Here is a 17,055-nt window from a genome sequence, read left to right as displayed (position 1 = left end):
TGTAGTGTACATGGATTTTAGTAAGGCATTTGATAAGGTTCCCCATGGTAGGCTCATGTGGAAAGTCAGGAGGCATGGGATAGTGGGAAGTTTGGCCAGTTGGATAGAAAACTGGCTAACCGGTCCAAGTCAGAGAGTGGTGGTAGATGGTAAATATTCAGCCTGGAGCCCAGCTACAAGTGGAGTTCCGCAGGGATCAGTTCTGGGTCCTCTGCTGTTTGTAATTTTTATTAATGACTTGGAAGAGGGAGTCGAAGGGTGGGTCAGTAAATTTGCAGACGATACGAAGATTGGTGGAGTTGTGGATAGTGAGGAGTGCTGTTGTCGGCTGCAAAGGGACTTAGATATGATGCAGAGCTGGGCTGAGGAGTGGCAGATGGAGTTCAACCCTGCCAAGTGTGAGGTTGTCCATTTTGGAAGGACAAATAAGAATGCGGAATACAGGGTTAACGGTAGGGTTCTTAGTAAGGTGGAGGAGCAGAGGGATCTTGGGGTCTATGTTCATAGATCTTTGAAAGTTGCCACTCAGGTGGATAGAGATTGTAAGAAGGCCTATGGTGTATTAGCGTTCATTAGCAGAGGGATTGAATTCAAGAGTCGTGAGGTGATGTTGCAGCTGTATAGGACCTTGGTTAGGCCACATTTGGAGTACTGGGTGCAGTTCTGGTTGCCTCATTTTAGTAAAGATGTGGAAGCTTTGGAGAGGGTGCAGAGGAGATTTACCAGGATGTTGCCTGGAATGGAGAATAGGTCGTACAAGGATAGGTTGAGAGTGCTAGGCCTTTTCTCATTGGAACGGCGAAGAATGAGGGGTGACATGATAGAGGTTTATAAGATGATCAGGGGAATAGATAAAGTAGACAGTCAGAGACTTTTACCTCAGGTAAAACAGAGTGTTACAAGGGGACATAAATTTAAGGTGAAGGGTGGAAGGTATGGGGGGATGTCAGAGGTAGGTTCTTTACCCAGAGAGTGGTGGGGGCATGGAATGCGCTGCCTGTGGGAGTGGCAGAGTCAGAATCATTGGTGACCTTTAAGCGGCAATTGGATAGGTACATGGATGGGTGCTTAAGCTAGGACAATGTTCGGCACAACATCGTGGGCCGGAGGGCCTGTTCTGTGCTGTATTGTTCTATGTCTATATTATCGTCATCAAATACTCTAACTTACCCTGACTATAATGATGAAGGCATCAAAGTCAGTTTCTTCTAGATTATTATCAACAGGCAAAAGTAACCATTCGTATCTGGGAAACAATATGCAGACCTTTGCTCAGAGAGAGCTTTAAACCTTCCAGACCATGACTGCACTGGCTTCACTACTCAGACCTGTTAAACGACTTAATTCTGAAGGAGGAGTCCGGAAGTCAACCTTTACTTAGTTTCAGATTTATTAACAAAGTGAAACATTACAAATATATCGTTCCTAGCTCTCCAACTCAACACCAATGTCCATAAGTGTTTCTTTAAATGTATAAAAGTCATTATCTTATTTGTGCTTCACATCTGTGGACACCTAACTTTAATTTTTATAATTAACAAGGAGGGAGCTCCTGAGGAGACCCAAGTTCAAATACCACCTCCTCCAGAAGTGTGTAATAACCTCTCTGAATGGATTAATTAGCAAATACCTACAATTAACGAGGAGGGTGCTTGTGACACATAGTGTTCCTACCTCTAAGCCACAAAACATGGGATCAAATCCCACCTGGCACCAGAGATGTGCATTAATATCTCTGAACACTTTGATTAGAAAACACACAATTGACAGTAAAGGGCTCTTGTGATGCAGTTATATCTCCCTACCTCTGAGCAAAGAGGACTGGTTTCAACTCCGACCTGCTCCAGAAATGTGTCATAGATCTCAGAACATAGAAAAGTACACTTATTAATGGCTTGGTGGCTCAGTGGTTAGCACTGCTGCCTCACAGCACCAGGGTCCCAGGTTCAATTCCACCCTTGGGTGACTGCGTGCGTGGAGTTTGCACGTTCTCCCCGTGTCTGCGTTGGTTTTCTCCGGGTGCTCTGGTTTCCTCCAACACTCCAAAGATATGCAGGTTAGGTGAATTGGCCATTCTAAATTGCCCGTAGTCAGAGGGAAATGGGTCTGGCTGGGTTACTCTTCAAAGGATCAGTGTGGACTTGTTCGGCTGAAGGGCCTGCTGTAGGGGATCTAATCTAATCATTAACATGGTGCAGGTTAAAATGCAATCAGTATTGCAATGGTGCATTTTGATTTTGATGTACTTTAACCTGTGTCACCTTCGTCACCATGCTGCGGTAAGCAATTCAAATTTGGATCTTTGAGTTTACATTGGAATTGAGGCTGCAAGTCTTTGATGTATTTACACACAGGACCACTCTAGTAAAATACATCAACACTCCTTCACTTGCTGTCATTTCTGATTGATAAATAAATCACTTTTCTGACGTATAAATTCAGTTAATTCTTAGATTGCATTGTTATATCTGAACAAATGTTTCAGCACCTCTCCCAAACATTATTCCGCCCAACAGAAGGTAGGTCTCCTGTAGATATTCATTCCTTATGTGCTCGAACATCTGGCAGTGTTCAACCTCATGTTTTCCTGGAACATCTTGTGAAATTGTAATTGCTGAACCTCAAACATCTGATGATGGTTCAGTCTGCAACAGCTGGTTAGGTTGAAATCTCCTTGCCTAAGATATCAAGAGATCTTTCATCTCTTCATGCCTAGCATCAGTTGTTGTGAAAATTAATGAGACTGTAATCTACTGATCATCATCCTCATCAAATACAATGACTTACCCTGACTGTACTGATGAAGGCATCAAAGTCTGCTTCTTCTAGATTAATATCAATAGGCAAAGGTAACCGTTTATATCTGGAAAACAATATGCAGAACATGTTGTTAATCTAGTTAGATGCACTCTGCCAATGATATGTTTAATTTATGGACTAGAATAAAGCTACATTTAATCATTTTAAAGCGTTTCATATCTCATTTCTCTGACTGCTTTTATGTAAGAAAAATGGCTGCCAATGTGGCGAGGTTCCACATACAGCAAGCAGCAACCAATCTGATGCTGGTTAAATAAGGGACAGAGGTTGGATCATTGTAGTGCTGTGGGATCTTCTCCATCCACCTGAACACTAGAGCAGGTAATTAGTCCTTAGTTTATTACCTTATTCACATTACTACACCTTCACACTGCACAACTCCTCAAACTCTAGGTTAGGCACACAAGTCCTGGAGTTCAGATAGGTTTTCTGACTCAGGGATGGACGTATTTCCAAATGAGCTATGCTGACACAAATGAATGAAGAACAAAGAAAAATTCATACAAAGAGTACAATGGCATTAGGAGATCACGACAAAGGAGAACACAAACAGTTAGAGAGAAGTTAAAAAGAAGCAATTCTGAAGGCAGTTATGAGCAATAAAATTAATTTATCAAGGAATATTAAACAAATTAAAATACTCTGCATGCATGCATGTAAATAAACAAAAATAAAGTCATAATTGGTACGTAGCCATTAAGTAATGAACAGGATAACATGACAAGCAGAAATAAAGAGATGATAGAAATATTAAATGCAACATTATTAATGCAATACCCATGGAGACAGATCAAGTGAGTGTGAAATTGGAAGATGAAACTGGAAATGATGTAAATATATTTTAAAAATGACAAATATGAAATGAACTAACCATTTAATTGCAACTGCACATTTTAAGAGAGTCTACAAATGCTGCAGCTGAAGCATTATTACATGTATGAATAATTAATTAGAAAAAGATATAATTCCAAGTAGCTAATACTATATCTAGGAAAAAAGATGTCCAGAGAATTATAAACTAGTCAGCTTATCAAAAGTGGAAGAGAAAATAATGAAGCCCTGTAGAAATTCAAAATGTAACAATATGTCATCAGCACAGATTTCAGAAGGAAAGTCTTATTTTACCATCCTTATTGAATTCTTTGAAAAGGTTAGTGGATGGTGGTTACATTGTAGACACAATTTAACAAGATTTCCAACAAGGTACGGCACAATAGATTAATGAATAAGGTTACAGTATATAGACACTGGGACAAGGAAGAGAATGGATCGATAGTTGGCTGTGGGCCAGAAAATAGAGATAGGGCACCCAAACATACAAATTAGGAGTAACAGTGGCTCAGTTGATTTTTGAGCATTCTCCACAATTCAGTAAGATCAAGGCTAAACTGATTGCAGCCTCAAATCCAAGTTCCCGCCTGTCACTGGTAACCTTTAACTCCCTTGTCCAGAGAAGGGCAAAAAAAATGGGTATTCAGAGTGACAGAAGGTAGAAAATGGCGTCCCACATATATAGATGCTGGGACCTGTGTGGTTCACAATTTATATTAGCAACTTAAACTGTAGAATCAAAAAATCAATTTTTAAATTTGTCGATGACACCAAACCAGGATGAAAAATAGAAAGGCTAGAACATGTTATTTGAAAACATTAATAAACTTGCAGTGTATATCGAGTTTTAAGAAAATTTGTAGCTCAGGTTGAGGTTCAGGTTGGAGTTTTACTTACTGAGCTGAAAGGTTTATTTTCAGACATTTCACCACCATATCAGTTAACATCATCAGTGAGTCTCTGGAGGCTCGCTGTTACCAGTATGGTGATGAAACGTCTGAAAACAAACCTTTCAGTGCAGCGAGCAAACCTTCATCCAGTTGCAGTGTATATGCTTGCTTAATGAATTTCAACACATGAGTATGAGGTATTATACTTTGGTTAGAAAAAATAATGAGGTCAGATATTATTTGAAAACCATGGCTTTAATTTTCAGTTCCAAGTTGAGATTGCAATTTTGGGCAAATTGCCACAAACCTAACTCGGGAGAAAATACTGCAGATATTTGTTAAAAGGATGAGCTAATGGGAGTACACAGTGAATGTTAGCTTCATTTTGGCTTGCCAGCTCGAGAAAAAGCTTGCAGCTGGTCACAGACTCTACTGGATGCAGGCGTGGGCAGTGGTAAAGGACTGAGAGAAAGTGAGGACTGCAAATGCTGGAGATCAGAATCTGCTCAAAAAGCACAATAGGTTGGACAGCATCTGAGGAGCAGGAGAATCAACATTTCGAGCATAAGCTCCTTCCTGATAAAGAGCTTATACTCGAAACGTCACTTTTCCTGATCCTCGGATGCTGCCTAACCGGCTGTGCTTTTCCAGCACCACACTCTCGACTGTGGTTGACTGTTTGGATAATCTGTCACTCTATCCAAGCTGCAAAAAAATGCTGTAATACAAGATGAGCTCTCAAGCTCTCAACCCTCACAGCCTGCAGTCACACCTTATTGCACATTTAACTTCCATACCAAATTACACATCTCTACAAGCATATTATTTCCCCTAATACCCTCAGTTATATCACACCAACAAGAGATTCTTCTAGTTAGACAGAAAATGCTTTTCCAGAACACACCAGATCAATCAGGTCCCTACACTTTAAGAGTATAGTGGCAATGACCTTCATCATGGGCAGTAGGTCATAGAGTGTAGTGAAAGGCCATGCCCATACAATAGAACTTGTCCATTTTGGCAGGCAGAACCGCAAAGCAAAATATGAATTAAATGGAGAGAGATTGCAGAATTCTAAAGCGAAGACAAATCTCAGCTACATGAATTTGCAAAATTGGTTTGCAGGTACAGTAAGTGATTAGGAAGGCCAATGGAATGGGGACGTTTATTCCAAGAAAAATAGAAATTGAATCATAGAATCCCTGTAGCATGGAAGCAGGCCATTTGGCCCACTGACTCAACACTGACCCCCTGAAGTATCCCACCCAATCCCACTTCCCCTCACCTATCCCTATAGCCTCACCTTTCCCACGGCTAATCCAACAATCCTACATCCCTGGACACCATGGACAATTTGGCAAGGCTAATCTTTGGACCGTGGGAAGAAACCCACGCAGATTGGAGGAGAATGTGCAAATTCCATACAGAAATTTGCCCATCGGTGGAATCAAACCCAGGTGCGTGTTACAATGAAATAGCAGTACTAACCACTGAGCCACCATGGAAGTGGACATGTTTTGATACAACTGTTACAATTATAAAAGTGAGACTACATCTGAAGTACTGTGTATATATTTGGTCTCCTTATTCAAGAAAGGATACAAATATGTTAGAAGCAGCTCAAAAAGGGTTCACTCATCTGATGACTGAGATAGAATGCTTACCGTAGGAGAAAAGTTTGAACTGGGCTTGTTTCCATTGAGTTTAGAAAAATAGGAGGTGTTCTTATTGAGACATGCAAGATCCTGAGGAGACAGCAGGGTGAATGTTCAAAGGATGTTTCCAACATGGGACAGACTAGAATTTGGGATATGATTTTAAAATAAGACATTTTTCATTTCATTGGAGAAGGAAGACAATTTTACTCCCTGAAGAGTCTTTGGAATTCTCTTCTCCAGAGAGCATGGAAACAAAGTCATTAAATATTCTTAAGGCTGATATAGGTAAATTCTTGACTAACCAGTGAATCAAATGGGCGCAGTTGAGAGTGTACAGTTAAGGCCACAAACAAATCAACCATTGAATGGGGAAGCTGACTCAAGGGGCTGAATGGGTTAGTTCTGTTCTTGTGTTCACATACTTGTACAGGAGTATGGTGTGGTTAAACAATGAAAGGACTAGTAAATAACCATTGAGAATATCAGTTAAATCAGGTAGGGGCTAGATTAGAGTGGTGCTGAGAAAGCACAGCAGGTCAGGCAGCATCTGAAGAGCAGGAAAATCGACGTTTCAGGCAAAAGCCCTTCATCAGGATTCCTGCTCCTTGGATGCTGCCTGATCTGCTGTGCTTTTCCAGCACCATTCTAATCTAGATTCTTGTTTCCAGCATCTGCAGTCCTTGTTTTTACCTAGTTAAATCAAGTACACAATCCTTTATCTGAAACCCTCAGGGCCAGCTGGTTTTCAGAATTTGGAATTGTTCAGATTTTTGAATAAGTGACAGTTTCATGATGAAATAAAGAAAATATTACTGAACAGCAAAAACACCTGTGAGTACTATGAGGGCTGAGACAGAATTGACGCTTGCCAGTGCTGGCCAATGCCGCCATGTCACACCTGAGTGACAAGGGTCAAGTGGGTGTGGAGTTCGGTTAACTGTTTGCACAGCAAACAACCTTGTTATGGAGAAAAAAAAACTTCACAAAGAAAACTTCGGATTTCAGAGCTTTTCGGATTTCGGATGAAGGATTGTATACCTGTAGAATCAGGGAAAGTTAGAGAAGTTGGGTCAGCTGTGAATCTCAACCACTGTATCCAGAATAAATATGAATAAAAGCACCTGAAGAATGGCATCGTAAAGATGTGGCACCTGTAGATCTCTTCTAATAAGCGAATGTCATCTTCATTCTCAATTTTCTTTGGGAGAGCCTCGGTAACAAATTGCTCAGTATCATTGTATACAAAGTACGTTTTGTTGCTCAATGCAGCAAAATCCAGCAGCTAAACATATCAGAAAAGGAAAGATTACTTTGCTGCATAAACCTTCTCAGGATTCAGGTGATAGATTTTAACATTCATGTATGGCATGTGGGCATTGCTGGCAAGCCCAGCACCTTTTTGTCCATTCCTAGTTGCCCTTGTACTACTTGGCCATTGCAAAGGGCGATTAAGAATCGGTCACATCACTGTGGATCAGGAGTCACAAGAAGGTCTGATGAGGTGGAGACAACAGACTTTCTTCCCTAAAGAACATAAGTGAACCAGATGGGTTTTTATGACAATTGACAGCGTTTACATACTTGCTGTTGCACTAACTTTTAATTGCAGGTTTTATGGAATTCAAAATTCATCACCTGCCATGGTGGGATTTGAAATCATGCTCCCAGAGTATTAGCCTGAATACTGATTCCTTCTACAAGGTAGAGCATTATAACATATTTTCTTCATAGAAATGTATAATCTACTGGAGGTTGGATGTTCCTCAACCCAAAACCTAGCTGTGGCCTGAGAAAAAAGGTCATTTGATGACCAGGATTTAAATCCTGGTACCAAGTTCATGGCGATTGTTCAAAGGTTTAATTACCTGTGGCTTACCTATGAAGTAAAACTTTTAAATTTGAGGCTATCAATTAGATCTTTTGTTGACGCTGTCTATAAAGGTGGAATTTTCCCTTCTAAACAGCTCACATATGTGAACCACATAGAGCAGATATCTCAACACCCAGAAGAAATATCACCCTCATTGCCTTCACAAGATGCTGTAAATCAAGTGGCAGAATAGAATCATAGAATTTCTACAATGTGGATGCAGGTCTTTTGGCCCATCTACCATTCTTGTAACCCTGCATTTCCCATGGTGAATCCACCTAACCACCTCATCCCAGACCACAATGGGCAATTTACCATGGCCATTTCACCTAACCTGTATATCTTTGAACTGTGGGACATGGGAGCATGTGCATACTCCACATAGACAGTCGCCTGACGCTGGATTCGAACCAGGCCCTGGCACTGTGAGGCAGCAGTAATAACCACTGAGCCATCATGCTGCCCAATGCATAAAGATAGGCACACCAGCATCAGTGTTCTCACTTAGAAGGACATCTCCAGTATCAAAGTATTGGCCAAACTAGATCAGCTCTGCTGGGCAGGCTCCATTATCCTTAAGCCTGACATTATCTTTAAACTACCTGAAATAATTCCTGAAACAAGTGAAACCTGAACATTCAATGCAGTAAGTGAGCTTCAAAACACTAACAAGGGCTTGCTAAACTCCTCCTTGAAAAAGTGCAACGTATTCATCGATACCTTGGAAACCTTGGCCCAAAACTGTCTAAAATGGAGGGAAAGCAAGTGGGAACAATCTGTACACCTTGGAACATTCCATGCTAACAATGAGCTGAGGTCAGGTGTTGGAAAACCAGCATCTCAGCCTCCCATTCTCACAACCACCACCTGTCCCTTCTGTGACAGAGACTGTAGATTGTACACTGGACTTTTCAGTCACCTGAGAAAACAATCCATGAGGGGGTGCCTAAAATGTACATGGTCACCCATACACTTACAAACAACATGGGAAAGTTCCACCCTTAGAGAATGTGTTCCATTACAGACAAATCAACAAAAGATCCAACTGACAACATAGACTTTAAAAGCTTTACTTCATAGGTAAAGAACTGGTAAATAACCTTTTACATGAAGCGATAATCAACAGTATTACCAAGTCTCACTCAGAAAGCTGTGGTATGGAAAACGCCAGAAGTTCACGTACCTCCTTCTTAATGATTAATTCCAGTTCTTCCACCTGATTTCTTGGAGTAAGGCTGTAGAGATTTTCCTGCAGATTTGTCTGGTCACGTGGGGTGTAAGGAATGAAATCATCATCCTGGTGAAACAAAATGATTGGTTCCTCTCGAACGTTGAAGCAAATAATTTCCTAGAGTGTGTGGGTTTAGAAAAATACATTTGAGGTTGACGGTAGAGTTTCAATCAAACAATTAGCATATTTCACTTTATATTCTCAAATAGTAAAGAATATTTCAAAAATATCACACATAAAGATTTTCAGTAAAAGCACCTGGACGTTTTGACAAAATAATTTTACACTGAATCTACAATTCATCAAAATTTACACTTAGTCTACTGAGCTGGGCCATCGTGGGATGGGTAAGGGCGACATGAGCTTGCATGGAACATAAGGGCTATCAAGGGTGTGGGGAGAATATGAGCTGGTATGAATGGGGCATGGGGAATAGGTGGGAGAGGTTGATGGAGTCAAAGGGCCCAACATTGAACAAAGTAGTTGTGAAAAAGTCCCAGTAACTGAGATAGGCCTTTTCACCAGCACTTCTTAACACACTTGGCCATCTGATCTCAATCCAGCCTGCCTCACTCCATTACACACCCACACCCCAAGCCCCAGAGCAGAAAATTACATTATTCGGGACAAAGTTTCCTGAGTTGATCGATTAGCCTTGGAAACTTGATTACAGGTTTCTAATTGGGGGAGCCTTTCTCAGCACTGATGTTTATTGCAATGAGTAAAGTATAGAATACAGCCTTGTTTGGTAAAACATCAAGAACAAGAACATTGGTTAGGCTACTTTGGAATATTGCATGCAATTCTGGTCTCCTTCCTATCGGAAAGATGTTGTGAAACTTGAAAGGGTTCAGAAAAGATTTACAAGGATGTTGCCAAGGTTGGAGGATTTGAGCTATAGGGAGAGGCTGGACAGGCTGGGGCTGTTTTCCCTGGAGCGTCGGAGGCTGAGCGGTGATCTCAGAGAGGTTTACAAAATTATGAGGGGCATGGATAGGGTAAATAGGCAAAGTCTTTTCCCTGGGGTCAGGGAGTCCAGAACTAGAGGGCATAGGTTTAGGGTGAGAGGGGAAAGATATAAAAGAAACCTACGTGGCAACTTTTTCACACAGAGAGTGTTACGTGTATGGAATGAGCTGCCAGAGGAAGTGGTGGAGGCTGGTACAATTATAGCATTTAAAAGGCATCTGGATGGGTATATGAATAGGAAGGGTTTGGAGGGATATGGGCCAGGTGCTGGCAGGTGGGACTAGATTGGATTGGGATATTTGGTCAGCATGGACAGGTTGGATCGAAAGGTCTGTTTCCATGCTGTACATCTCTATGACTCTATAACTTGTGTTATTAATGCCATCAATTATCCCCATGTGACAATGTTTGATAACAGGACACTAAGGAAATATTAGAGCAAGCAATCAGAAGCTTGGCCAATCAAGTAGGATTGACTTAGCCCAGAGAGTTAGAGGGATCGAAAGGCAAAATGGATGAGAAGGGGAGTTCAGGGCTTAGGATTTAAACTGCTGAAGGATGGCTTTCAATGGTCAATAGTGAACTAAAATTAATATTACACTCTAAAACAAAATCCACTCACAGTCACTGCAAACTGAAAAACATTCCAGCTCACTGATATGAGGAGAGTACCTTTATTGATGTTTGTCACTACCTGCCCAATTTCATGAAAAAAAAAGTTGCATTTTCCTAACATTGTAATCTACAGTCGATTTTCTGCAGCATACACTGAATGCTAGCCAAACATTTCACAAGGGCAGTCTCAATTCAGCTTTAATCTTGTATTGAAACCCTGGAGGATATGTAAAATCTGGTCAACCATTAAAGGGCTTCCATTCCACTTCAAAAGAGCATTAAAAAAAACAAGTGGCTGCATATTGTGACAAATATTTCATCTGCCTTTATAAACGTTTTTAAAACATATTCAGGTATTGCCAAGAATTGGTTCATTGGAAGGGAGGCACAGGAGGCAAAAAGAAAACATGCTATCAATTTGGTGAGGCAGACAATAGAATGTGTAGGTAAGACACATGAGGGGACTATTAACTGGAACTTTTCCCACAGCCCCCTAGCAATACAACTATAACAAAAGCAGCCATTGTATCACTGTCCTCAGCATTTATGACTGTGCTCACTCCAGCTTAGCACTGAACTATAAATTAGTAGTATCAACTGATATATTCATCGCACATGAGACAGCAGTGCTGGTCAACACTAAACATGTTGCTCACCTGATGTCCTTCTTCCTTCAGTCTTTGCAGTACTTTGCAGAAGCCTTTCATCGTCGGCTGTCCCATGCCGTACACTGGATAACCAAGGTAAGTCTGGCGAAAGTTTGGTGCCCCATAATTACTCATGGTGAGAAGGTCATCAACTTTATTGTTGAGATCTTTGACCATGAAATATTTCCCCTGATTAAACATATAGTGAAATATTGTATCATCTCGATTGGCATTTATTGGAGAACTTTGCAAATAAATGGTTCACCAAAAAATTGATGTCTCAAGCAAATAATATTCAACTTCTGAATTTCCAATTCTACATTCAAAAATATTGTTGATCAAATTTTTTGATACACCTCCAGGGCAGTTGAGATTTGAACTTAGACCTTGTGGCCCAGAGGCAAGAACACTACTACTGCACCACAAGAGCCCCACTGTTCTTTCAATCAACCTATTCAGATGTAATATGACATGGCAGATAGACCCTGAAGGAGTAGGGATACTCCATGTCACTATTTTACATTACTCATATTAATCAGGTCAGCTGGAAATTGCCATAGCATCGTACAGCGTGGAAACAGACCCTTTGGTCAAATCAGTCCATGCTGAACGTGATCCCAAACTGAACTAGTCCCACCTGCCTGCTCCTGGCCCATATCCTTCCAAACCTTTTATATTCATGTACTTATCTAAATGGTTTTTAAACATTGTAATTACACCCACATCCAACACTTCCTCAGGATGTTCATTCCACACATGTACCAATATCTGTGTAAAACGTTTGCCCCCGTGTCTCTTTTAAATCTCTCTCCTCTCACCTTGAAAATGTGCCTCTAATCTTGAAATCCCCCATCAAGAAGTCTCACTACATCAGAAAGATGTTGTGAAACTTGAAAGGGTTCAGAAAAGATTTACAAGGATATTGCCAGGCTGGAGGATCTGAGCTACAGGGAGAGGCTGAACAGGCTGGGGCTGTTTTCCCTGGAGCGTCAGAGGCTGAGGGGTGACCTTATAGAGGTTTATAAAATCATGATGGGTGTGGATAGGGTGAATAGACAAGGTCTTTTTCCCAGGTTTCAGGAGTCAAAAACTAGAGGGCATAGATTTAAGGTGAGAGGGGAAATATTTAAAAAGGGACCTAAGGGGAAACTTTTCCACTCAGAGGATTGTGCGTGTACAGAATGAGCTGCCAGAGGAGGGGGTGGAGACTGATACAATTACAACATATAAAAGGCATCTGGTTGGGTAGCTACAGGGAGAGGCTGAACAGGCTGGGGCTGTTTTCCCTGGAGCATTGGAGGCTGAAGGGTGACCTTATAGAGATTTACAAAATTATGAGGGGCATGGATAGGATAAATAGATAAAGCCATTTCCCTGGGGTCGGGGAGTCCAGAACTAGAGGCCATAGGTTTAGGATGAGATGGGAAAGATATAAAAGAGACCTAAGGGGCAACTTTTTCACACAGCGCATGGTACATGTATGGAATGAGCTGCCAGAGGGTGTGGTGGAGGCTGGTACAATTGCAACATTTAAGAGGCATTTGGATGGGTAAATGAATAGGAAGGGTTTGGAGGGATATGCGCTAGATGCTGGCAGGTGGGACTAGATTGGGTTGGGATATCTGGTTGGCATGGACGGGTTGGACCGAAGGGTCTCTTTCCATGCTGTACATCTCCATGACTCTATGACTCTATGTGATTAGGAAGAGTTTAGCGGCACATGGGCCAAATACTGGCAAATGGGACTAGATTAATTTAGGATATCTGGTTGGCATGGATGAGTTGGATTGAAGGGTTTATTTCTGTGTTGTACATCACTATGACTTTATAAGCCATTAGAGATATACTCGACAACAAGTCCTATCATCTCTTGCTGACAATGTTAGCTTACAACATGCAAACTCTAAGTATCTGTTTCTGGGAGTGTTGGATCTTAATTTGAAAACACAGGAACTTGCTCATAAGTCTCATTCTCTCAGAATCCAAATAATGCAAGCACCGATGAAAGTGCTTGGCTATTTTGATGCAGTGCGATGATGGAGTGGGCAAGGCGCATAGTGGAAACCTATACCTCATGGATGGAGAATTAATAATATAGAAAGAAAAGCATAAAGTTTGAAAATCCAAGAACAGAAAATACATGTCAGGTCCTGCATCATAACAACATTTTAGATTTGGGGCTTCGGTGAGCAGAATCAGCAGAAAGTGACTGGAACAATTACCTTTGCAAAATAGACATTATGGATCGAAAACAGTGGTAGTGAAACAACATCACACAGGGCCAAGCTCAAACCTACTAACTACTTTCATGAAGAAATGGACAATCTTCTAGATTATTCTGTCCTGTAGAAAGTCTGTGTTTGTGTGTGCATAAGAGAAAATTAATTGCATGACGCTATTTTCAATAGCACCAAGCAAACATGCTTCCACCTCAGTATCACAGGAGGTATCACAGGTTGCTTCCAGTATGTGTGGCATGCTTTCAGACAATTAGAGGTTTTCCTGCAGATGGATCCACTACATGTGCTCTAAAAAACTGAAAGGACTAGGTGAGATAGCAACAGGCTGACACAACCATGCATCAAATGTACCGAGAGGAAAGCTTTTCATATTCATCACTGAGAAAACAAGACCTTTCAAGCAATTGGACCATTTTGCGCTGTTTAAAAAGCTACTCAACAACTCACAGCAAGGATCATTACTGTGAGACAGAGTGGCACTGAGAATCGTTGAATGAATCAAAGTCTGCTTGCTGCTGCTTGAACTGCAGTTTGCTATAGAGCTGTAGTACAACGCAGCCAGAGACATCCAGAATCTGAAAACGTCACTCTGTCCCTTTCTCTCTGTGGGTGAAAAGACAGAAATACCAAGAACGCAAAAAGGAAAAAGTCTAACAGAAATGCTTAGGTTCAATGTATCAACTACCAAAGTGAAGAACAACCATTGCATTTACGACAACAGTACTATCTTTGCTGAAACAAAAAGGAACTATGAGAGATAATTTAAATCACATTGTTATGAGGCCTTTAATCTTCAGAATTTTGTTCCTTGTCTATATTATTTTCCATATATCTATATCAAACCATCTATCTTTTATTTGTATAAATCATAAATGAGTGTGTGTATGTACTTTAAGAATTTAAAAGGGTGTAATTGAAATTGCACTTCTGTAGATTAGAGATCCTTTCTCTTCTCCACAATTTGTTAAAGTAAAATGTTATAATAAATAGTGTTAAACTGATGTGAACTTCTTTTGTTCCGAATAGAGTTCGTGAGGCAACTTAGCTGTCTCGGTGGTTTAGTAGGAATTCTATAAATTTTGCAATGGCTTTCAGAAGACATTGCTGGTTATTGATGCACTCCTCTCACTCACGTCATAGCAGAAGACCCAGGGCCAGCAGCACAAAAAGAACATAAAGAATAGGATGATCATCCTCCATCGCATTCAGATTCTGCAAGTCACTTCAAAAACACAAAGTTGGAACCTCACCATCTTCCATAAAAGTCAACTGCACAATGACAATACAAAATGGCTGCCATTGCAGGCAGAATGAGCGGTGTAGGTTGTAGATTTTTCTCTTCAGGAATGGAGTAAAATCGTTTGATTTGAAGCTTTGCTGGGTGCAATTACATTCATCACGTCACTACCGATGCAACCATGTCACAGATCTGGCATCACATTGCACTTCACCATCAATGTGATGCCAGATCTGTGACGTGGTTACATCAGTAGTGACATGATGAATATCACTACTGATCCTCGGGTCATACATTATCGGAGGATGAACATTGCAAATTATGGCGTCAATAATCATGGCTATGTTAAAAATCACACAACTTTAGGTTATAATCTAACAGGTTTATTTGAAAGTACAAGCTTTTGTCCCTTCAAATAAACCTGTTGGACTGTAAGCTGGTGTTGTGTGATTTTTAACTTTGTCCACTCCAATCCAACACCAGCACCTCCAATCATGACTATTACATTGTTTGCATTAATTACTTTCCTCTTATGGCAGCAAAGCAATAGTATTTAGACACTAATCTAAAATTGTCACCTTGGTTTTGCATTTCTGAAACAAATTCCATAGCTAGGACCTGAAGACAATGCTTTGGAGCTGCTACCTTCACATACTGTACTCTGTTTATGCAAGGACATAGTCTGTGATGTTCAAGGATACATTTTTAATTGGATGGGGGGAGGGTAGGGGTGGTTAACAATCACAGTGGACTATTGCTGAAATTCTACCTCGCCAATTCAGCAAGAACAATTTGGTTGTGCAATATATATTTGGATTATGAATCACAAAGAAGAAAGCAAATGGAATATTGTCCTTCATTTTTAGAGGGATGGAGTTTAGAAACAAACAGTTAGGTTATGCTGCAGCTGTATAGGGTGCTGGTGAGGCCACACCTAGATTTCTGTGCACAGACTTGGTTTCCTTACTTGAGAAAGGACATACTGGCACAGGAGGGGGTGTAGAGGAGACTCACTAAATTGATTCTGGAGTTGAGAGGGTTGGTTTATGAGGAGAGATTGAGTAGTCTGGGACTATACTCATTGGAATTTAGAAGAGTGAGAGGGAATTTTACAAAACCATATAAAATTATGAAGGGAATAGATGAGACAGAATCAGTTGTTTCCAATGGTAATTGAAAGTAGAACGAGGAGGCATAGCCTCAAGGTAAGGGGGAACAGATTTAGGACGGAGTTGAGGAGGAACTTCTTCTCCCAAAGGGTTGTGAATCTGTGGAAATCCCTGCACAGTGAAGCAGTTGAGGCCACCTTATTGAATGTTTTTAAGGCAAAAACAGATAGATTTTTAAAGAAGTTAAGGGTTCTGGTGAGCCTGCGGCTAAGTGAAGCTGAGTCCATGAAAATATCAGCTATAATCTTGTTGAATGGTGGAGCAGGGCTGAGGAACCAGATGGTCTACTCCTGCTCTTATTTCTCACGTTCTTATGTTAGATATCTCAAGAGGTCCATGCCACACTTCATTGTACCGATAGTTAAATGATGTTCTCTTTCTAATGATTAGATTAGATTAGATTCCCTACAGTATGGAAACAGGCCATTTGGTCCAACCAGTCCACACCAATGCTCCAAAGAGTATCCCACCCAGACCCATTTCCCTCTAATGCACCTAACGCAATGGGCAATTAGCATAGCCAATTCACCTTTGTGACTGTGGGAGGAAACCAGAGCACCCAAAGGAAACCCACAGAGACACAGGGAGAACACGCAAACTCCACACATGCAGCTGCCAGAGGCTAGAATGAAAACCTGGTACCTGGTGCTGTGAGGCAGCAGTGCTAACCACTGAGCCACCGTGCCACCATTTTCTGCTGATGCCTATGCCATGGGCATCACTGAAGTGGATTCCTTGTGGACAACACAAAGGAGAGAGCAGTTTGAACATTGTCAGCAAGCCCAGTAGAAACAGCAACCTCCAGCACATAGCTTCCAGAAGTGAAGAAGGTGAAGAGTTCCCAAGGAGATTGAGGAAAATGAACAATTCACACATAC

At 41.0% G+C, this 17,055-nt stretch overlaps 1 protein-coding gene across 1 annotated transcript in view; it reads right to left on the bottom strand.

Moving 5' to 3' along the window:
- The window catches only part of LOC140492483 (paladin-like), a 118,201-nt gene that overhangs the window by 92,624 nt on the left and 8,522 nt on the right, over window positions 1-17,055 (bottom strand). Inside the window, exons 3-6 of the mRNA XM_072591375.1 lie at window positions 11,541-11,720; window positions 9,253-9,417; window positions 7,321-7,481; window positions 2,788-2,863 (exon numbers count right to left, since the gene is read on the bottom strand). Coding sequence (XP_072447476.1) covers window positions 2,788-2,863; window positions 7,321-7,481; window positions 9,253-9,417; window positions 11,541-11,720 — 582 coding nt within the window. The remainder of the gene's footprint in view (window positions 1-2,787; window positions 2,864-7,320; window positions 7,482-9,252; window positions 9,418-11,540; window positions 11,721-17,055) is intronic.

Source organism: Chiloscyllium punctatum, chromosome 2, assembly GCF_047496795.1.
Source record: "Chiloscyllium punctatum isolate Juve2018m chromosome 2, sChiPun1.3, whole genome shotgun sequence".
Classification (NCBI taxonomy): domain Eukaryota; kingdom Metazoa; phylum Chordata; class Chondrichthyes; order Orectolobiformes; family Hemiscylliidae; genus Chiloscyllium; species Chiloscyllium punctatum.
The sequence above is the reverse complement of the archived record's forward strand: the minus strand, read 5'-3'. Positions and strand labels throughout refer to the sequence as shown.